This window comes from Larus michahellis, chromosome 3 (genome assembly GCF_964199755.1).
Source record: "Larus michahellis chromosome 3, bLarMic1.1, whole genome shotgun sequence".
Taxonomy (NCBI): Eukaryota; Metazoa; Chordata; class Aves; order Charadriiformes; family Laridae; genus Larus; species Larus michahellis.
The window spans coordinates 19,598,470-19,622,897 of record NC_133898.1 but is presented as its reverse complement, the minus strand read 5'-3'; the positions used below and the strand labels follow the sequence as shown (position 1 = coordinate 19,622,897).

Genomic DNA, 24,428 nt, shown 5'->3' with positions numbered 1-24,428 from the left:
CCCACATGAAGAACTCCAGAAAAAGGGACGACAAACCACACGGAGGCCAGACTTGAATAAAACAAAGATATCTGCTTGAAAATTTAGGGCCTATCTCCACTCCTGCTGAAGATGCTGGGACTTTTGAGAGGTCCAGAATGGGCAGAGGTGAGCGCCCTGCCTCTCCTGTGTCTCAGCACAAACCCTCTCTAGGATGGGAGTCGCTCGAGCATGTTATAAGCACAGACCGTGCTCCCTGCTCCTAGGAAAAAAATCTGTCTGAGATAGCTTGCGGTTCGATTCCAAGTCCTCAGGAAATAAGACAGCCTTTACCCGTTGTATGGAACTGCAAGGGAGGCGTTTGGGGCAGCTGGAGGGTGAAAGCTTTGGCCTCCATTACTATTATTTTCTGTAGTGGCAGGTAAGAGAGAGAGATCAATTTTTTCGTTGCATATTTGAGCTCTGAAGAAAAAAAGAGGAAGTGCCAACCATCTTTTCAGAGAGACAAGACGCTCAGTACAGAGCACGGGTCATTTTGACTTTTGGGGACCGATTTGAACACTCTGAGCATAGGTAGACATTGCAAATACCATCTCCGGCTGTAGAAGCTGCTACCAGGGTCTCTGTTTCTTGTGGTCTTTTTGACACGTGCTACCTGCCCGAGACGCGGGTGTTTTGCTCGGGCTGCTGTGGGGTGCAGCAGTCACAGCAAGGCTATTCCCCGTTAGCTAACGAGGAGCACAACAGCTCCTGAGAAACACAGCCCTTGCCCTTCCACACCGGATTACCATTCGGACAATGGGGAGAGAAATCAAGGAGCCCGTGATCTGAAGTTACATTAAAGACAGTTCCTCTAAGAACACGAACCGTGCCATGGATCATTTCTTGTGTCAGTAATTACATGGGTGGTAGCAGGACATAGCTAAAATGTCATAAATAGCTAAATGTACCTACGTATCACTACCTAACACGCTCTTCCGAGCCACAGCTGATTCTACAGCATTACTGGGTAAGCAGCAGAGCAAGGCTAAAATGGAGCTGTACCTCTCGCACGCTCAACGGTTTCTGCATCCCTTTATGTGAGGAGGCTAGAAGGGAGGGTAGAGCCATCCGGCCCTTTCCAACCTCCCACGGAGAGAAGGGAGATGTACCACCCCAACAGCCACAAGCTGTGGGCCGAGCACCCAAACGGACACCGGTCTGCCCAAGACAGACAGCCATGGGATTGAAGACAAGGTTTGTGCCTTACGGGTGCGTACAGAATATGTCACGCAGCAGAAAGCAAAGGGCAAAATTCAACACATGTAATGCTTCAGGTCTTTATTGTTGCTGTAGAGTAACTGGTACATGGTTAAAACATCCTAATATCATCAGTGAACTCTGAAAACTAAGGCTTTCTGTAGGTTTGTAGTATCCTGGTGTTTCCTTTCACACAGTGTACATATAAAATCAAGTTATAAAAACACGGATCTTGTTCAAACAACAGCATGATGCAATGCACAAAACTAGGAACTACATTTCGTATGATCAAGACAACACCTTACAGACCAGCTTCAGGCCTTGCCGCTTTGAAGCCAAGAGAGGAACGTCTTGGCCTGGCGTCCTGCTACCCAGATGAGCTCGATGACAAACACAGATGGCAGGATTTCAACCTCCTGTTCTCAGCAGAGAGAAAGAAAACCCCGATGCTGATGAGGAAACATCTGATTGAGCAAAGGAGAGCAGTATCCTTAAAGCACGTCATTGATCCCAAAGAGCGTAAGCAAGACCTGGCAAGACCTGTAGGTCCCGCAGCCAGAGCAGTCGCTGCAGTGCAGTGCGGCTGCTGGCACTACGAGAGAAGGTGAGCTGTGACAAACGCGCTAATGAGTGAGACGAGTCTCGGTGCTAATATGCGTCCCATGAAAGAGAGGGGTGTGTGATTCCTGGAGTACTAGCACCTTTAACCTAACAGCATGGAAAACATTTCAAAATGATTTACCCAGCAGAGTACCACAGATTTAGGTCAGGAAAGACCTTTAAGATCATCAAGTCCAATCATAAACCTAACCCTGCCAAGTTACCACTAAACCATATCCCTAAGTGCCATCGTAGTATACTTCGAATAGGGAAACCAAGTAAGAGCAAAATAGTCTCAAAAAACCCTGTATATTAGAACCTTTTGAGTAAAAAGGAATGTTTTGACCAAAGAGAAAAAAAAAACATTCCCAGAAAGCTCTTCTCCCAGTTCCTTAACCACATTCTAAACAAAGAATCTTCTATAACCACAAAGCTTTTTCTTTTTATTCAGTTTTCTTCTCCCCTGTCTTGCATTTCTAATTGAGCTGGCAAATGATGCACATAATCTGAAAATTTACGTCAATCACAAAGCCAACTCCTGTCCTTGCGAGAGGAGGATTCTTCACTTAACACGTGCTGCCCTGCACGATGGCAGTGTGGCACTTGCAGCTGACAAGAACATTATTCTTTCTCTTTGATCCAAATACATGAGACAGGAGGATGAATTACAGATTTGCAGTTTGTTTACCACATCACAGTAGGTTAGGTGTTTGGCTCCACCTGGGAGAAAACCTCTTGTAAGGGTCAACAGTGGACTGCATTTGATTTCATTTTCAGAGCCCCACGCTAATCACACACAGATGTAAATCTTTCACCGCTCCATGACCAAGACTCACACTGATGTTTCTGATACATTCGATGACACCACAAAGTTCTCTGAACGACTGAAAAAAAGCAAATCTGGTATTTATGTCACCAACATATGTAACCTGTCCTCCAAAGTCATTCTTGAAGACTGCGTTAAGGCTATTGGAGTAGGCTGGCCATGGTCACTCCTGGTGTGAAAGCATAGCCATGGCTCAGGACAGACTAGAAGGACCCTTTAGTCCTCTGCATTAACCATAAATGAGGTTTTTAGGTTTTCCCTTGTGACTAGTTACGTGGACGTGGAGGGAACTGCACCAAAGCAGAGAATTAGACAAAGAAAAACTAGGCTACGTAGATTTAAGCTGCAACCATGCCTTTGATATCACAGAATTACATTAAAAAAGTCCTCGTAGTGCTGAAAGGACCTCTTCCTACTCGTGACAATGAAACACCAGTTGTCAGTCTTCGGGTACTCAAATATAAATATGAAAAAATCATTAAGAAACATAACCCTAAATATAAACCTAGCTTTATTTATTTTTTAAGAAAAAAGGGATTAAAAAAATTAGAGTAAAATAGATGGCTTCAAGTACTTTCCGCATAATAAACAATTAGTTATTATAAGCATAGATTAAAAAATACCTGTCACCTTGCAAAGGACAGTTGAATAGAGGCTGGTGATTCGTTTGAAAAATGGCCCTTTGATACAAACACATTAGACAACATGTTTAGTGTTGTAATTTAGAAGAAAACAGATGCGTCTACCATGCCGACCCAATGCTTGAGATATTCAGCACAACACAAGATACATTTCGCACTCTGTACTTCTACATTTCATGGCAATGCCACTCAACATATGGAGCCAGGCCACCTTGGTTTAGCTCAAACAAGCCTTCATGCAATAAACAACAACTATTTAGTAAGTCAGGAAGGTTTTGCAGCAATACAGTCGATCAAGTGGTCTAACTTTTTTGAGGTTGAAAAACAAATCTAACCTGAAGTGTCTCGTAAGTGCTGGCAATGTTTATGTCTTTTACTACGTGACCGTGAACATTACTTGTATTATATATGACAAGGAATACATTTGAAAGTGCCTTGTCTGGGTTTGAGCCTTCAGAATTTCTGAATGTCATGAAAATAAGGGGAAGTATTCTAGGGGGTGCCCCAAAAGAACCCCTCAAAAATTGCGAAGGAGATGATTGGAAAAATAACGATGTCACCAGGGAATCAAAGAAAATACTGCAAAGGGAAGATGTAGCTCGATTTCCCTGTGCTGTGATAGTCTGAAACCCATCTCTTGCACACATAAGGAGACAACCATTGCATCAGATGCATTTCAACAGGTCTGGCTGATACGCACAGAAGCAGCAGCCTTCCTGCTTATCTGCATGGACTATTCTAAGGAAGCAATGTGAAAACCAAAATAAATGCTTGGGGGAAAAAAAAAAAAAAAGACATCTTGCCTACTCTGAACAAGAAATAAAATGTTTTCAATCAAATAATGTCTACAAGGAGACCTTTTTGAAGAACACTTACCAGCTACTCAGAGACAGACACATAGTTTTGCCCCTACCAGAAAAAAACACCAATAAAAAGAACAAAAAACCCAGCTCCTCTATCCCACAGCTCTGTATACTACAGTAGGAATAAGCCTCCCACAGCTAAAAGGGAGACCGAAACAGTATGAAACAGAGAAATCAAAACTTAGCTGCATAGGTCTATTAAATAATCGGTTGAGACTCAAATGGAGGCAGAGCCAGCGCTGTTTTCTGTCCTACAACACAAGACGGCAAGGCTTGAAAAATCCTTCTGAGTGACCAAGCCAGAATGGTTGAACAGTGGTAGGTTCAGTAGTGTTCGAAAAAGCTTATGTGAAAATATTATCTTAAAATAAGTTTGAATATTTGAAAGAGAAAAAAAGAAAGAGAACAACTCCTCCTCCGGCTTCCACCTACCATCAAAACATCGATAAACTTACCAGCCTTCCAAATCCGGTCCTCACTTTATGACAATGTGATTATACAGAAATCATACATCTGTCTCTCTTAGCTGGACAGTTTGGGTTTCTACATGAAAGTTCAGTGCATGTCACATTTATTAACGTCCTTACGATTGTTCGATAATCCAGCAATTTGTTTCTTAATTACAGCAGAATGCAGTTGCTAGCTGCTTGCAAGAGCAATGTTGAAATTACATTCAGAGATAAAAACTACCATTTTCATGTGTAGCAATAACATTTTTCTTTCTTTTCACAGAATCGAGTGCAAATGTCTAACAATGGCGATAGTAAAAGACAATTCTCATGCAAAAATTCTTCCCTGTGCATAAAATTTGCGGGACATCTCAAACCCACCCATTTTTATGTCTTTCTCTACCCCGGAACTAATTGGGTTTTATTTTCGTGTCGTGAAATTTCTGTTGCTTTTTAAAATATCGATGGCAAGCGAGTTCAATTAGTTCCAGCCCACCAAATACCTTTTGCTGTGCAACAAAGAAGACGACCATGGCTGCAAAATACCATCGTGCAAAGCTGTACAGGTACAGCAGCGCAAGCATACCCGGTGGGAACACCGTCCAATACAGGAGCGAGATGCACTTCACCGCGAGGACCCTGAGCTCGGATTTACACGGTGGAATAATGCTTTGCCCTGTTGCACTGAAGCATTTTCCACCTTCATAGAAAAGTCGGAGTCTCTCCTCTTTCTCTTCCCAACGCTTCCGGCACCAAAGCTGCAGCTCCTCCTTAGAAATGGGCACTGTCTCTATGGGATACCTCTGGACGTGGAAGTGAATCTCCTTTGGGAAGTTGCCGTTCAAAAGGTGCTTCTCTGTCTGAGGAATGTTTTGGGGGTACGCCACAGTTATGTCATGGATAGCATCGAGATTGTCACCTAGAAGACAGGTTTTGGGGAAAAAAGATCAATGGCAGGTCATGCAATGGTCAGAACACTAGTTTGTTTCAAGGCGTCATTGAAAACTGTCCAAACTGTGGCAGAAATCCCAAAGATATGTTAGCAATGCAGTTTTTTATCTGCTAGAATCTCTAGAGAGAGGTCGATCTTTTCCCAATCACTATCTGTTCTGAATCCGAGCAGAAGACGTTGGGAACAAAATTATACACAGCACAAAGTAACACAGAATTACAACACAGTGACTAAGAGGATTAAATAAAATTTAAAGGAGAGAAGATGCGCATCTGGTCTTGGATAAAGAGCAGAGTATGTGAGATTAATCTTCAGTTATTCATACCTGTGCTGCAAGCTGAAATTGCTTTTAACTAATGAAGTACAGCTCAGTGTATGTTCCTGTGACCACTGAAAAAGCAAGCAGCATACACAATCCTAATTTACTGAAGACTGAGAAAACATACATGAAACATATCTCAGCTAAATATCAGGCGTTCATTAAAGGATGAGGAGTATCTCTGCAGCTCAGCCAGCTTTGCAGAGTACTCCAGTTAACACAATTTCTTTACATCTGACCAGCCGGTACTGTAAGGAGGCGAGCTGCTGCTTACTGCATTCCAGATCTGGTCAAGACAAAGTACAGCATAAATGTACTGGAGAAGCTCAGCTTTAAGCAAATCACACACGGTTACCTATTTGGGTAAAGTGAGTACAGTTAACCATTTAAAAAGCAATTGCAGATTAGAAATTCAAGGGACTACTGATGAAAAACCCTCTACTCTTCATTACCACGCCTGATCGAGCCAACGCGCTCGGAAGGCTATCAGTACTGCCAAAGCGGGCTTTGCTAACGTATCTTTGTGCTAAGCGTTTTTACATTTTGCACTTTCTAAATGCCCTCTTTATCCCCCAGCCTCTGACCAGACATTCTTTTTAGATTTCATAAAGTAAATTCTGCTAGTGCAAAACTGATCTAAAAATAGGCGCACGGTGCACTGGATGTTGCATAACCGTTAAGTTCTGCCAGCAGTGATTTATCCCGCTGTTTTTATTTGGCTGGCTGGCTCGGGGCAAGACAGAATTGGAGACTAAAAGCTGTCTCCAGTTACAGCGACTGAAGACTTTTGTTCTCATAGATGATGTCACTTCTCGCGAAGATGATCAAAACCTACTCTTTAGCCCCGCTTCCCCTTTTCATTTGCTCCCCTTCCCTGGCATTTTGGCTTTCCTCACAGCTCTAAAAATGACAGGGACAGAATAGAAAGTTCCTTTAAAAGGCCATGTTCAAAACGATGTATCTAAAGTTCAACTCCAAATATCACAAGAGGGGGAAAATCCCCATTCAGCCTTTGAGAGTATTTTATAACTGGGCTGTCTCATAACGCTCTCTCTCAGACAGTTTTGTGGTAGGTTACTTGGATTTTTTGAAGGCTATATATATGGCTCCTAGGAGGTCCATCAGAGCAAAACTCAATACTCCAGCTTTGGTCTAGCTACGGGATCACAACCTATCTCAGCAGAGAATCACTGTATTCTGCACAGGTAAAACCTTTCAGATTCCTTCCAAGAGATGCCAAAATTTAATGTGTCTTAGAAACCCTGCCCATACAAAAGGAAACGATGGCCAGCCTGAGGCACCTTAGCACAAAGCGTTTTCATTTTGAGAACTGCTCACATTTTTCCTCCCCCTACTCCAAATATTTCTGCCATCAGAAGGAATTACAGTCACCCTACAGGACAGAGAAAGGCTGCTACATATGCCTCTAAGAGATCCCCATCGCTTAAAATCTGTCTTCCTCCTGATCCTCCGTAGCTCCCCGGGTCCCAGTGGCACATGTCTACACACTTTACCTCAGCCAGAAAAGTCCAGCCTTCCTGAGATCCTTGCATGAAAAAAGCCTTCTATGGAAAGAGTTTTTGGCTACATGGGTTTTTCACCCACCTTGAGTCATTTGTGTCTTTGCAGCTAAACAGTCAGTCTGCCATGACATGCAAATGTTCTTGAAGAATCAAAGCTTTACACATAAGGATCACTGGCACACAGGCCACAGGCAGCAAATCATCAGGGTCGCCTGAGAGACAGATTTTCTGACACAGTGCAAGTGTTGGACTGGCAGGACTGGGCAGGTCTCCCTGCACCCAACACAGCTGGTCTGATACCTTCAGCACACAGATGTATTTCTGCCCGTGAATTCCTCATCAGAAACAGGGAAGCCTCTACTCCCTACCCAGGGATCTGTAGCATCCCCAGACAGATACCTCCCAGCAGGGCTTCATGCCAGACTGCAGGTGATCTACACTACATTATGGCTTCCAAATGAGTTACCCAGAACAAAGCTCAAAGAGCTGCGTACAGGAGGGTGGATATTACTCTTTCTGCATTACAAATGGGGAAACCGAGGCAAAGGATGATTACGTGAGCTGCTCATTGTGTCCAACTTGAGCCAGTATCTCCTAATTCCCAGCTGCAAGGTTCACCTATTAGGGTGTATTTTACACAAGAAGAAATGAAACTTCAAAGGTAGATTTAGCATATCTGAAAGCACAGAAACATCACAAAGAGTGAAGACCAGAATACCAGGTTTCATATGCAAGAGGATTAGAGCCTTTCTCAACAGGCCCCTTGTTTGGGTCATACATATTTAAAAACTCCACACAAATGGCAGCCTGAAGGTTTAATTCCCTGGCAAGGCAAACATGTGGAAAGGAGCAGCTTCAATCAGTTCTCCACAGCTGCTGAAAGAAGCGTGCCCTGCTAGTGTTACGTGCAGTAAAGCGGTGGGACCCACACCGCGCACTTGAACAAAAAGAATCCGCATATTCTCTGCCGATTTATCAGTGGCATCTTTTAATATGGACAGGGTCAATGCATCTCTGCCAAACGTGCTACAAGCGAATCTGCTAAAAAGAAGAAAAGTTACTGCAGCAGATGAAGGTAGACCATTTGTGAGCAAGGACAAAATTCCCTTAGGCTAGGTTTAATCAGGCAGTTCTGAACCTGCATCCTTGGCTAGAGCATCTGTACTGTCTCTGTCTCCCTCTGAAGTTCAGCTCGTTCTCTCTGCAGTCTGGAGATATCTAACAGTACATGTTTCGGATCAAAAGCAAAGTGACAGTCAACCAGCAAACGAAAAAGGATCCTAAGTGAAGACACAAGGCAGTCGCTGATTTTAAAGATCTTTTTTCCACCTGAATTTAATGATCTGCTTAAAACACCTGCTTCTGCACGTTTTAAGAAGAAATTTCCCTAAGGGAAGTCACGTCATTGTGCTTCTCTAGTGGGTCAAAAATGAAGTAAGCAACTGTATTTGTTCATAGCTCAGAGAACCTATTAATGAACAAACCACTTTTTGCAATGCTTTCAGTGACATCTGAGGGATCTTCTTTATCCTGCGTGTATCCACATCCCATTGGGGAAGGAATCAAGGACAGAGGAAATCAAATAATGTTCACCAATTTTGCATCTGAAATCTAATTAAGCTAAGAAACTGCCATTACGGCTACAATGACAGGCAGGTAGCCCAGCTTTTCAGGCCAAAGAGACATCAGTTTCAGTTGCTTTAGTGTCTCACGATTTTCTTCCTGCAGTAGTAGAACTACGTATCCTTCATACCCACGAACACTATTCTGTCCCATGCTTTATAAAAGCACCTCAGAAATGGAAAGCTTACTATAGTGCTCAGGAGCGAATACAAAGCTTATTTGCAATTATTGCTACGTGGCTATAAACTGCATAACATGTACAGGATGATTAATCCATGTGGCAGTCTCCATTTTGGGGATGACAAAATGCCTCAAAAGCACTATTCTTTTTCTTTTTAAACATTCTGCGCTCCAAACAAAGTTATTTATATTTCAGGCTCTGTTGATACACGACATTACTTCAAGCGATCACAATGCACAGCTGGTTGCTTTGGGCATTGCACTCAGAGGTGGCAGAGGAAGAACTTACCAGGCTCATGACCAAAATAACAGCATCAGAGAAAGGTGCCTTCTTTTAAAAAGTATTTCCAAGGAAAAATCAGGACATTTTCTTTCACTACACCAGCTGTTCCATCAGAATTTTCATTCTGCGTTAGAAGTTGCAGCATCTGGTAACCCAGTAGAGGTGAGGTTGCTGCATCTCCCTGCCCAGAGTGAGTCTGAGCACGTATTCCCTATACACAATGCATGGGCACAGACAGACGGACAGCCCGGATCAACATGGACAGAAAACACAGCACTCAAGCAAACAAAACGGCCTCATCGTCTTTGCCTCTCTGGCTGATTAGAATAAAGGTCTGCCAGTGGGAATTATATGCACAGGCTATGGATCCCTCCAGCAACTAGCCATAACAGTCTATCCCAGGCTACAGATGGCACTGGGTCCTTGGACTTCCAAGGTGCTGGCACCTGGACACACAAGCCCCCGGGGCCACAGCCCCTTTCCAGGGGCTGGTACAGACCCCTCGCACAGACGCACAAGCACTGGCGATCCCTCCAGTAACTGACCTTAGACACTCAGGACCAAAGACTCCAGCCGATCTTTGGATCCTCTCTTCTCCAGTTGCCTCATGCAGAGCCAAACAGATATCCAAACTGGTCACAGTTCACCCCAGACCCCACAAGTCTCCACAGCTGCCAGCTTGGACCTTGCAGTCCCTCCAGTAGCCAAATTTTGACTATCTGACCTCTCCAGTATCTGACCACGACTTATGGTCACTTTGATACCTGGCTCCCAAGCCTCTTCCCTACTTGCCCACTAGTCCTGCTTGATCACACGCTGACATACACACCCCCACGATAGACACAGACCCTGGCTCTCCAGTTGCTGGTGCTTGGATCTCCACATGCACACCCACAGAGTCTTCTCACCCAGGACAATAGTTAGAAATGGAGTTTAATGAGAAGATGGGGCAGACTGTGCTATCAGGTGCAAGGCAGGGCCAGGCAAGCGTACTGATGAGCCCCATTGACATGGGACCAGCTCCTTTTACCCCTTATTCCTCTATTTTCTCAAACTTGTTCTTCCCAAGCCACCTTGAACTACCTCTTTCCCCACTTTTGGTTCCTCCCCCAAATATACCATAATAAGTCTTGTACAATCCCCAAATTCTCCTCTTGTGCATCCCATAACAAGTCCCGAAGCCCTGCAAGCAGTAACACCAGTTCATCTTTAAGGTGATGGACAAGAGCCTCTCCCATTGACTCACTGTGATGGGTGTCACCCCTGGCCCACGGGCTGATGGCTCCCCCACAGAAGGCCTCAGAGGAGCCAAGGTAGGGGATCTATTTCTCTGTCTGAACTTTAGGGTTTTCTCTACCTGCCATTGTGTTCCTGTGCTCCTCTGCATGTGTGCAGACAAGCCTTTCATCTCACAACCTATTATAAAACCTTACAACCAAGAGCCTCTCATTAGGTTCAAAATAAAGATATCACAGGTAAACTGAAAATTACTTTTAATTGTGCACGTTAAATAATACAATATCAGCCCAGTATTTTAATTCCAGGGGGTGAAAAAATAGCCTGAATGTAAAAGGAAGCTTTAAACTATTTTAAGCTGCTTTCAAATACATCTGCAAAGCAAATATTGCAAGGTAGCTGCAACTGGTGAAAACTGCCTGAAGTGATGCTCAGCCCAACAGCACAGTCCCAAATAAGCGGGCTGGTTGGATGGACCCATGCCCTGTGCTGTAAGGATCACGCTCAGGAGCTCGGGCACTGCTCGTTCCTCAGTTATGATTCACATCAGTGACAAGGACACTTTCTTGCTCGTACTCGGGACCGAGCAATGCTGAGCAAGCTCAATGCGAGACAGAAGGATCTATATAAGCAGCAACTTGAGGGCCGAAATGATGATTCAGAACAAAAGCTCTTCAAGCCAAGATGACCATCAGTGAGCCAGAAATGAGGATGGGCCCCAGGCAAATCCATGCAAGGAACTGCTCAGGCTCTCAGCAGCCTCCAAGGTGAACAGGCAGCTGAGTCTCCCTGGCATTAACAGTGGTGGCTATTACCATTTCCATCTCTAGCGAGGATCTCAGCAGCCATAATTTGTCCTACTTTAGCTGTCATTGACATTACTTTAAATCATACAAGGATTATACAGTCTCTTCCCCTGTATTGATCCAGTAGAAAAGATGCTATTCTTAACCACAGTACATCACAGAACAGCGTGCCAGGGAGTTGTTGAGCCAGAACGTGGAGAGGTATATTGAGATGCTCTCACAACAAAATATTCACGATAACCTTAAAATAAGCTGTTCTGTGAGAAGTGGAACCAATATGTGAGGCCCCTGCCCATTCCACCTCCCACCACAACATAACTAACTCCTTTCTCCTGCAAAGCAGCATACCTGTCCCTTCATCACACAGCAACAGATGCTTCATATAGCTCCAGGCTTCCATAAAACACTGGTTATAGCTCCCCCCTACACCCTTTAATATCATAGAATCATAGAATCATTTAGGTTGGAAAAGACCCTTGGGATCATCGAGTCCAACCATCATCTCCACTCTACAAAGTTCTCCCTTACACCATATCCCTTAACTCCACATCTAAACGAGTCTTAAACACATCCAGGGATGGTGACTCCACCACCTCCCTGGGCAGCCTATTCCAGTGGCTGACCACTCTTCCTGTGAAGAATTTTTTCCTAATGTCCACCCTAAACCTACCCTGCTGCAGCTTGAACCCATTCCCTCTTGTTCTATCGCTAATTACCTGTGAGAGGAGATCAGCACCAACCTCTCTACAATGGCCTTTCAAGTAGTTGTAGAGAGCGATGAGGTCTCCCCTCAGCCTCCTCTTCCTCAAACTAACCAGTCCCAGGTCCTTCAATCGCTCCTCAAACTTTATATATATTTATGTATATCCTCAACTTTATATATATTTCTTTAGGAAACCTAGCAGAAGGAGGCTTGGCATTTCTGTAAACAAACTGATCAGCAACATAATCAAAACAGATACGTAAACAAGCAGAACAAAACTAATTATGTTTCACAATATCTGAGTATTGTACATTAGCTTTGAGACAAAATACATTTTTGGACATTAAACCAAAAGCCATCTAAAAGTGCTTACTGGGAAATATTACTGTCTTGTCCCCTGAGATTTGAGTCATTTTATTTTGAGAACACAGTATCAGGAGGGAGCAGCTTCAAGGATTTACAGCCTCTCCTGGGAAATATCATCTTTGTGAAGATTTAAAACTTCAGGCAGCCCTCTTTAAAGCAGCAGTGTCAGCCAGGGTTAATCTAAATCACTTTCAACTCAGTAGTTATTGGAAATCTTTTTTGGGTAAGTGTAGCAATCAAATAAGCAAACAAAAAAAGACAGAACGATAATGCTGGCCTTGATTAACAAAGAAGAGCGATCCTGCATACCAATTCTTTCTCTAGCAATCTGATTTTCCACCCATGTTGTGATACAAGGAGAGAGGAAGACGTTCCACCTGCTGACACTAAGGAGTTGAGACCTTATAGCAGCTTGCCAATATCTGAAGGGGGCCTACAAGAAAGCTGTAGAGGGACTTTTTACAAGGGCATGTAGTGATAGGACAAGGGGTAATGGCTTCAAACTGGAAGAGAGCAGATTTAGATTGGATATCGGGAAGAAATTTTTCACTGTGAGGGTGGTGAGACGCTGGCCCAGGTTGCCCAGAGAAGCTGTGGATGCCCCATCCCTGGAGGTGTTCAAGGCCAGACTGGATGGGGCTTTGAGCAACCTGGTCTGGTGGGAGGTGTCCCTGCCCACAGCAGGGGGATTGGAACTAGATGATCTTTAAGGTCCCTTCCGACCTGAACCATTCTATGATTCTTGTCCTTGAGGGTGGGAGTCTGGGGAAGGGACAGCCCTGGCTGCTTCCTGCTTCCCAGCAGGAAGGAACTGTGCTCTGGGTGCCGCATACTGGAGTAGAAGACTAGCGGGATCCACTAGGAGGTACCTCTAGCCGGTGGTACAAAGATCAAGAGATATAAGGACATCCTCATAGCTATCAGCAATCATCGTGTGTGCTTAATTCTTTTGTTAAATACATTTAAATCACATAGTTTTGCAGCTTGATGCCACATCTCATTCATGTGTAAAATAATACCACTAACTGAAGTTGTTGGGGGGGAGTGGAGGGGGGAAATCCGCTTTGACTTTGAAATCTCTGTAAATACCTCATTTAATTATTTTAAGACCAGACTGGAACATTATCATCATCTAATCTGATCTCCTGACTAACACAGGCCATGGGAGCTTATGCAGAATGCTTTTGGTTTTGCCACGGGATGTTGTAAGACAGACATCCTGCGCTGCCTTAAAGCTTTTAACATGAGGTAGGCAATTCCTCTAATTAATTTATTTCTTTTTAAAATCAACATCGCTACACTGAACTTGTAATGCCAATAAAATCTAATCGACTGAAATGCCTCTTACAGATTGAGTGATTGTTTGCAGGACTATAAACCAACGTTACTACAGCGGCAGGAGTAGATGTCCCTCTTTTCGATTTGAAGGCGAGGGATGCTCCTTCCTTCAGCAGACACATCTGCCGGCTCCCTTCCTCCTCTCCAAACCACATCACAGCTAATAAAGAAGGAAGACATGGTGTAGGTCAGTTACGGTATGAGAAGTCAGTGCTGTGGGAAAGCTGGGAAAGCTAAGAACAGATCCAGAAGTATATTATCCGGGTCTGCAAGTTCAGATGTATCAAGTGCTAAACTGAGTCTTAGGTCATGGATTAAACTGTACAAAAATAGTTAGGCACGTGTCAAGCCGAAGTGAAATACAGATTTGGCTCGTAATTACTGCATGTGTTGTTTGCACAGCTACACTTTACGGGCAAAATGCAAGTATGGGTTGGGGTGCTGGGTTCCATGTGTTTCACAACACTTTACAACCTCCTTTACAGATACAACTCTACCTTGCCACCTCCCCAGACGCGGGCCCTCCCACTCAGCTGCTACCAAAGCCACAGCCAGCTCCTCTGGAACACCACATGTGGCTCCTGGGTACCACTGTCAACACAAAGCCACTAATGCCTTCAGGAACAGCGTCTGCTCGTTTTAAAGAGGAATCTCCGGCCAGAGGAGGGAAGGGTGCACAGGGGCTGCTGCCTTTTTGTCTTCCCTCCCCGGCTCCAAAGGGTTATTTTACAAATTGCAAAGCAAAAGCTGGGTTCAGCTGTAAATAAAATACAAAAATATGTGGAGAGGAGGGAGAAAAAGGATGAAAGGGTTGGAATAACAAGTTATTTCCAGTCACTAGGGATGACCAGGCATAACTGACTTACAGCTCTTTACTATACAATTCCCAAACTATATTTATCAAATCCAGATAACAAAAATGCCATGATTATTCCCCCGCCGGCATATCTGCTCATTCCCGGCCTCCCATACTACACGTTTGCTCTATATACACATACGGGATTTGGTTTCCATAGGTATGTTACATGTTGGGAAGAAGAAAACTGTTTCTAGGCTTCTAAATACACTACTACTTATTCATACAGAAAAATGATATTTCACGTAACAGACAGACACTGACGCACTGGTATGCGACTCTCCCACTCCACTAAGCTCTAACATGAATTTCCTGGCAAGCAGCCAACAAATTTAGATGAGAATCACAATTATGCTTGAAATAAAGATAATTTACTCTACCGCAGTGAAATCCTTTTAAAAAGCATCGCATGCACTCTACCTTGTCATGACAAGACGTTTTTCTAGACAGGCAAATGTACATAAATTAAGAAATGGCTGGTTTTTTTAAACTTTTATAAAGCAAGCTAAACTAGTCATCCATTTCTGGAAAGCTAAGTATCATTACAATTAAGCAAAAATAAGATACAAAATACCCTTAAAATAAATCATACATGCACACATACACAACAAAGCATGTATATGCAGCTCAGCCTTATTCTTTTAATTAACACACTATCCACTTAATTCCTCTGTTACTTGTTTGAAATCACCGGGAATCTGAGAAAGAAGTAATCCACCCATGTGCATTTCTTTGCTCTTTGCCTGGATGAACAATCTCTCCCCAATGCGGATGAAATTAAGCATCAGTCTCTACAAGAGAAAACACATCCCTATTCAAGGTACTCCAGCTCTGCCAGGATTCAGCTGTTGCATCTGCAATTTCCACTGACATTTCTGACTGGCCTCACTGAGTTAACAGTGAAGCAAACCGCTCTGGAACAGTTTACGTACACAACTGCCATACCAATGATGCTCAACATTACAGGACATTACTGCTAGGTAAACAACGCAGCCGGCTTAAAACCTGGAATTTTTGGAAGAGTGCGGCATTTTTCAAGATGTAAGGAGTAGCAGTATGTATGAACTGCCATGTTGTAGCACAAAAGTGTATGTTAAGCTTTCAGCACCCCAATTGAGATACAAGAATTAAAGGGGATACCCTTCCCAACCTCCCTGTTCATTCTATTACATGTTATTTATTTCCCCCCAATTCTTCCGAAACCATTGCTTATACTCTTTTCAAGTACATCTACCTTTTCTTTTTTTTAAGTAGTGTTAGGATTTTCAGGGATGTAGGGTAGGAACTTTCTCCTCATTTTCTCATTGTTTTTAATCACTTTCAAATTGTTTTAGACAGAGGAACGTTAGACCCCATCTGATCTGCAGAGTGACCATGCAACTTATTTTGAGTCTTGTCTTTCGTGAAGTCACTACAAAGCTACTGTGAGACACCATCAGGAGCAGAGAAAAGTAATTCACCACAGATAGTCAGAAGGAAGCAGTTGTGGCAATTTCTGCTCCGTAATCAGCTGATCGAAGTGCATCCTATCTCCTCAGGAGCACCATGGACTTTTCACTTTCCATCAGCCCTTAGTTCACGCCAACAGAAGGACAGTGCTATGAATAGCACACCACCATCCAACGCAGTATTTCAACAGTAGCAATAAGTAAATAAACAATGGCTAGTAAAGAAAAGAGATTTTATTCTTGGCTTCTAGTGCATTACTCCCATTCTTTCCTACAATTCAGATTTAAAGTTCAGCTTCCTTTCCTCGCTTTATTCTATTTTTCTTCCTTTTTTTAATGGCTTCAGATGAGTAACCTAATGTTCAATTCAGCGCGCTTTGCCATCTGTTCTTATCACTACCCAAAGTCAACCGCTAGAGAGTACTCTTTAGCTGCTTAGTGACCTGACATGGGTTTGTAACCCTGCCCTCTTCAATCTGTCCCACGCATCGCTCACGGTGAGTGCAGCCTTCAGCAGCCCCAGGAAGAGCAATCTGGAATTAAGGGTCAACTTGGATTCCTCGCAATACAAAAGACAGGCCAGATGATATACCCAGGACCATTATATTTGGGGTACACGAGAAGAAACTGAAAATGCATTCAAACTTCCGAGAGATTCGATATTACAAATACGGCCCATACCAAACCAAAGCACTAGATGAAAACGTACCCTGCAGCAAAAATAGAGTATGAACTAGATGTTGAAAAAAACACCTGCTAGCAGCCACCTCAAATATTTGGATGGAGTGTTTCCACAGACGTCCTGAGCCGATCTCTTGCATTTCATGCCTCGCCGATTTGTGCTATTGCCATTCTTGGTCACAGAGGTTTGTTTTCATTTCTGCGTACAAAGCAAGAGGAATGCAGAACAGCACCAGCAGCCTGACAAGAAGGCATTATTTCAGCACACAGAAAATGGTGAGGCTTGTAACTTCTCTCTGCTGGATGTAGATACTAAAGCCACATCACGCTTTTGCTCCACCTTGTCTTAAATCCAGGACAAGGATTTTGCTCTGAAAACATTTCATATTCTGCCGTTAGAAGAACTTCTGTCAGGAACGTCTGTTTTATTATCCGAATTTGCAGCTGAACCATATTTACGTAGAAATGAGCTCATCTATACATCTCACTGAGTGAAATCAGTTTGGGGCAAAGCAGCACTTGGGCTTCTACTAAGCAGCAAAGCCCTCGTTGAGAATTAGTCAACAAAACAGAGGCTCCGACATACTTCAATCTTCCGTTCTTTACTGTAACCCTCTAGATGCAACTTAACCCTTTGATATTCAACTCTAACACCACTAATTCACTTTCCATGTTGTTTTTCCCCTCTGCTGATCGACCACGCAAACCGTGGAGCCCCCTGACACGGGAGCATACAGCGCATACGCACATACAGCATTTAGACCCATGGCTGCCTGCACCAAGATAGCAACTTATTGTTCCCAATCCCCTGGTGCTAAAACAGTTTCCACCAGACCATGATACACATAAGTGGACAAATCTTATTAAATTTAATCAGCCCAGTACTTGGGGGAGCCATCTTAATCAGAAAGGGATTTAATGAAAAGCCGCAACTCCAATGAATACTCTTTAATTACGACTGACTAATATTTATCCACAAAGAGGAATTTGTTTCAGGATTAGTCTGAGACCTGGAAGAAGCCGAAGACATCAATTTAATAATGGAATGCCTAATTAAAGTATAATGGAAACCTAATTGTGATATACTGCTTTGTAGCACACATGATTTATTTAGAACAATTGCTTTTCACTGGGCTCATTAGGGAAAGTTAAACAAAACACAATAGTAAAAAAGAAGAGGGAAAAACAGACACACTGGAACTTCCAAGATGATTATAATCAGCTGATGAAAGACAATGACATATTTGTCAGATAAAGCACTGCCATCCCTCCACAGGCTGTGGTTAAAATTTCTAAAAAGTATAATGATTATATAGTTCCTTTCCTCCGTAACGACATGGGATCAGACCCAAACCCTGCTGCAGCTACTTGTTGGAGCTCCGCTGGTGGAAAGAAGCCGTAAAGTTGAAGGGTCTGACTGTCTTCGGATCCTCCTCATGCAGAGAAACCTCACGTAGCACACGGGCCGCCCTCCCAGCCAGGGCAGAGCAACCAGCCCAAACGCCCCCCAGCCCTTCCGACCAGCAGCCCGCGGGGACAGCTGACTGCTCTCAAGCAGGATGTGTTTCTTTAAGAAGGCACAGCCCTACAGGTAGGTACCAATGGCACGTAACTGAGTGTCTCCAGTTTTTCTTTCCCTATATAAAAACAAAGCAAGCCGCTCAAGTAATTCTTACTGTAAAGCCAAACATCCTCCTGTTTGCATTCTGATGGCACTGGGGTGGTGGTTCCCCCAGTAAATGGGTTAGCTGCCACCCCCCTCATTCACTCAAACCAAGGTGAAGGACATGCACTGTTTGTCCTGCATCACACTTCTACAGTGTCAATGTAAACAGCGCTTGCTGACCCTCAATGTTTTCTTCCCTTCACTGGTGAAAGTGCTAGGAAGAAAAATGGAGCATGGAAAGGAGCTGCTCCTCCACCCTGTGGTGCCCTGCAGAAAACAGACACGGGGAGGTCCAGGAGCAGATGAGCTTCCTCCAACAGCAGCTTCTGGAACCGCCGATCAATGCCCTTATCTCCAGCTCATGTATGTTTAACTGGTGATGTGCGAATGGCTGTACCAGCGGAAGCTGTCATGACAGTGTCGTGGAACAGAAAAAGCATGTGTGAAAACACCACCTCGTGGCCTTGCAGATGAATGAGGGATTGCAGTCATTTTAAATGCACAGCAGCAAAAAGATCTGTCTCTGGAAATAAAATGATTTGCTAATGGTTTTGTTCCAACTACTGCTGTTCATCGGGATGCTTAGGAAAAATTATGCTACAGTCAATCCTGAGAGTGAAAATGAGCGGAGACTGCTGAGAGTGCCTGAACAGTCACTCCTGTGCCCAGATGGAAGCCTAATTCTGCACATCCATCTTGTACTTCCCACATGTGTGATGTTGTCAGTCTGCCAGCCTGAGAAGTAAAAACCGAATTCCTACCTCAAGGACAGCAAAAGAGTCAGATAATGGGCCAGTGGTTCATCTTCAGATCTGGTCTCAGTATTGCAAGAACAAGGCTGAAAGATGCCACTTAACCAAGTACACAAAGGCCCAACACTGAGCCAAATGCATTGCTCTGCTCAATGCAAATAAGACCAGGTTTAGGCTTATAATCTACACATTGTACCCTCACGTTAAAGCTGGGCTTTGCAGTGGTCTGCTGGTTTTTTATACTGAGCAGTAGGCAATCCCATGCTGGCAGCTGAAGCCACAGATGAGAAAATGCTGTAAATCCTTGTTGTGCAGGCCTCTTTGAACTGAAGTCTAAAATTGGTTTCCTGAAAATATCTGCTATAAACTTCCATCTCTGAACTCCGGCGGAACATTTAACTCCATTGGCACCGCATGCTAGAAAGCACTGAGAGCAGTCATTAATGTTTTTAACATTACTTTTTGACACAAATATGAACATGTACATAACTGAGCCACAATGAATAAAATCAACTTAGGCAGTTCAGTTTATTTCATAGGAATTACAGAAACAAATTGACTGCAAGTTAAAAACTCCATTGTTGTCAGCACACAATTGTCTTCCTTCAATGTTTTAACTCGGGAAAAATGAAGCCCCCTAAATTTCATACAGAGCATTGAGAGGACAATGCTTAATTAAGGGGAGAAACTATTTGTCATAGCAGAAAATCCTTTTGAGCTCTGTTTTCCATAAATGCACTTTGCTATATCTAACACATTTGAGTTCAGAAACACTTTCCCTCAAGACCGCCTGAACAACTCAGCGTGTTGCTCCCCCCAGGGCTTACCACTGAAAGCACAAAAGACATCGTGTAGTCCTCGTTCCACAACCTCCTCCACCGGGGAGATCCCAAGGTGTACAGGGACAGCAAACAGAGATCGGAAACATGCCTATCAGTAGCACATCCCAGAAAACTCCATGTTCCTCGGCAGTACCTTGGTATTTTCCCTCAAGTGTACATAACACGGTTCACTACAGCCGACACCCACCCTCGCTAGTCTCAATGGCCGTGAATAAGCTAGACACCATCTGCACCGACTTTAGGAGAAGACTGCTATTCTCACTCACGTTTGGTCTATGGACACAGACAACTGTGGAGAGCTTTGTCCAGGAGGGAAAGGACAGGAGCCCTCCTGATCACCCATAAACGCACCAACACCTCTGCTCTGGAGGAATGAGCGTTAGGGAAGAAACCTGGATATGTGGTAAGCTCTGAAATGCCTGCAGGAAAGCTTTGCCACGGTACAGCACAATGTCTTCATCAGCCAGGAGCAACTGTATGTCTCCCATTTTCCATCCCTGTGGGAGGGAAAAAGGCTGCCCTTAGAAATGGGAACAAAGATGTTGCCACTGGTTCACATGGCAGGTCAACAAAGGTGGTGAGAGAGTTCAAGTTTACCTGAAGAGCATAATTTCTCATCCGAGGAAAAGTTAAAGTTAGACTTTTTGAGAGCTGCAGAATGATGAGCTGCCAGTTGGTCTTTCACAAATAAATGATGGGGTGATGACAAATCCAGTGTAGCTTGTCTGAGTTCAAAGACAGTTTAGCTCTAAGGGGTAGTGCTGGTAAAAACCTTTCTCTCTGTGGGCAAACACAAGCAAAGGAGAACTCCAGCAGCTTTGTGATACTTTTTGAAACATGGAAAACATGACGAATGCTGAAACCCAAAGTCCACCACTCATCTCAGTATGTTTTCTGCCTAAGCAATGGTGACACAAACTAACTCCCACCAAGTCTTCCATCTGCCCTGGTTCTGAGATCATTAAAAACAAGTAAACAAACCAAACAATAAGCAATTATAGCATGAATATCTCTAGAACAACACATAATTAGTGACTGAGACAAAAGAAATACATACGAACCAAAAAGATCTCTTATTTTTATTCTCCCAAAGCCATGTCAACCTACAGTCATAAGTTCATTAAGTAACGCCAGTAACTTTAACCATGTTGCTCTATCGTAGAAATGGCAAGGCTGCCAACAAAATCCATTTGACAAACTGACCACTTCCATTCAAAGACCTGCAGTAACTCATATTTAAGTGGACTGCACACCATAGTGACAAGTTCTTTGGTTCGTTTATAAGATATATCGTACCTCAAATCAAAACACAGTGTTAGAAGAGTAAGCATGCTGTTGCAGTAACAGCTAATGTCTCAGAGAGGTTACAAAATGGAATGTTTTTCTAGATCAGTCTGTGATCTGAGAAGTCGTCACAGTATCACTCCACTCTCACCAACTGCAGACATGAATGAATAATTCCATCCATAGAGTAAAACCCTGGCACACTTTGGCATTTTAAATTGACTAGTACATTGAGTTATGGTGCTGCTTGTGATGAAATAATGTTGTAGGCAAGAGCCCCAAGATGGAAATGAACTGGCTACTGTCCATCTGTCTTCACTGACTTTCAAAAAACTTCCCCCTTGACACTAAGAGTGACAAAATAGGCACCAACACGTTTTTAGACTCATTGGTAAATTATCTTACCTAATCTGAAATAGGAAACTGATGGAGGTCTGGAAGGCTGTCTAACTTTATTGTATTCACATCTTTAAAGCTATTTTGGGTACTTCTCAGTTACAATTACAGGGCATATTTTTATTTCGCTCCCTGAGCTATACACCTTCAAGGCAACTAGCAGAGATGTACATGGTAGTAGACTGATACAGCTGCATCTACACTGCTCTTCTGGCAATCCCAGGACAGGCACAAGGCCAAATTAACTACCTGTTCCTAGTTACTTCCCAGGAGCATCCTCCTGGGGCTAGCTGTAGGAAAATCCCACTGGGATTTCCAGAGGGAAAATTTCAGATGTGTCCAGTGCTTAGGGAAAAAAACCCAAACAAACAGCTCTTTTATTTGCCGGACTGGGACTTGGTGGTCTTTGTCACCTCCAGCCAGGTTAACATCAGGCAGGGTACACATATTATGCAGGGTCCTTCACAGAAAGGCCTTGGTACCACCTGCCAGTGGTGCACAGTGGGATTTCTACAGAGCCTGAAGTGACAGTAACTGCAAGGGTAGAGTGGGAAGACCTCTTGCTGAGTTCTGTCAGTAGCCCAGACCCAAGACCTTCCTCAGAGTCACGCGGCTGAGCACAGAACTCCCGAGCCAGGCAGCTCAAGCACTGAGGCTGGGTCCTGAGAAGTCCAGACCCTGCGCTTTGGCTATACCATCTGCAATAGAAGTATACATTACATCGATCTATAGCTAGCATAGGCATACAAAAACGTAATTAGAGTTTATATAGCAATGTGAAAAATACACAATAGTAGTCAGACTCCTAAAAAAGAACTGTATACAGTAAAAGGGGAAAAGAGAAGATGAACAATTGCCTTCTCTTGTTTTCCTGTATTGAAGACGCGCTTTACTACCAATGGTTGAACTCTATGATGTACAATTTTGAAGTATGCTATAAAACCAGAAAAGTATCCCCTAAAGCAAGATGAAGATGACTAAATGCTGAGAAAGTACGTACTATCAAGGAAGGATTTTAAAATTGATGAAAAGCCCATCGTTTTGTCCTGACATCAGTGGGACCTCAACTAAAAATGTTGACACTACAGCTGATCTATGGAGCTGCTTCTGATTTACTGCACACGATGCTTCCCCTTCATGATCTACTGTCTGAAATTCTTAGCCAGTAACAATACCTGTCTCATTTTTGAATACTGAAAAAGGGAACAGCAGAGCAAAATACCACCAAATGCATGATGCCCTGAATTCCTGATTCTTAAGTATACATTCTCAAAGGGCTGTTTTAAGAAAATATTTACTTTTTGGTTGTTATGGTGATCATCTTTTCACAGCAGTTTATAAAAATAGGAATGGCTAATAATAAAAATCCAAAGGAACCTAAGGCACTAAAAAAGGAATATGGCATGCAGATTTGTCTGCTTCAGAATAAATCTGCATATAGTGTCCTGCAGCAGCACGTTTTACAAAGGGAATTAAAGCCATGAAATTAACATTTTAATGAAGTAGAGAGACCATTGACGTCAGGACTACTCACTGATTGCTGCTTCCAGGTGGCCTAATGAGATGAAAATGAAGTTTATATCTTCAGCTAGTCTAAGCCAGGCTTGTTTTGTGACTGTGATTGAATTTAAATGAGAAGATACTGCTGTGTGCAAACATGTCTAGGCTGGTAAGTAGCCTTATCACATCTAAGCATAATAAATGCTTGATTTTAAATATTTTATGTTAAGAAAAGGCATTTCAGTCTTCCTTTCAATGTAAATGCAAAGCCAAAGGTTTATCATTAATTGTATAGTGTGCCACAGCTTTTTTACTGCTTGCTCCAGGAATTCCCATATAAAATTTTTACTGCAAGATGTGCTCTTTTATCTATCAAGACACAGAAAACATTCTGGATTACAAAGGTGAAGTAGGAAATCATAAATCCAATCTAGCTTGTGAATAACCCCCAGTGTGATGTTTGGGCACCAGAGGCATGTCAGGCATTAAGGTACGGTGATGGAAATGTGAGACCACCATATATTGTGAAACACAATACACAATAAACACAACAAGGCACTGCAGCACATCATAAATTCCATGTTCCTAAATGCCACTGAGAGCGCTGCATTTCATTTTCTGTCTTCACTGTCCATAGTGAATAGACATGTATAAATATTCTTCATTATTTCTTATTAGAGGAATGAATCAATATTGGGTTTGCTCTAAATACCATATTTCTACCTAGAGAAGGAGACAACCATCGTGCTGGGGACATACCCTCAGGATTCCTGTGAAATCCTCTGAATAAATTTATTACTGTTTCACTTTCTACCCCACACTACAATATCAAAAAATAAATCAAAAACCAAGCCCGAAGCCCACCTCAGTTCATAACACTATACATATTATTTAAGTCCAATTCTCACTTCATTCCTGGGTTCACACATCTGTGACGTAGTCTTCAACAGCACTAATTTCTCACCTCATAAGATGTCCTGACATGCAATCTGCTGCTGCTGTTATAATTGATCAGCACTAGAGACTGGAGCAGAGCAGGGCTGGAGAAATATAGAAAATAAACTGACTGACCTTCCA

The 24,428-nt window shown here is 43.2% G+C and overlaps 1 protein-coding gene across 3 annotated transcripts in view; it reads right to left on the bottom strand.

Annotated features, from left to right (window-relative positions):
• Positions 1-1,284: 1,284 nt before the first annotated feature.
• Positions 1,285-24,428, bottom strand: part of LCLAT1 (lysocardiolipin acyltransferase 1) — a 120,371-nt gene continuing 97,227 nt past the window's right edge. For all 3 annotated transcript variants that reach the window (XM_074578956.1, XM_074578957.1, XM_074578958.1), the window contains one exon: positions 1,285-5,516. In XM_074578956.1, the coding sequence (XP_074435057.1) occupies positions 5,008-5,516 (509 nt within the window). In that variant the 3' untranslated portion in view covers positions 1,285-5,007. The remainder of the gene's footprint in view (positions 5,517-24,428) is intronic.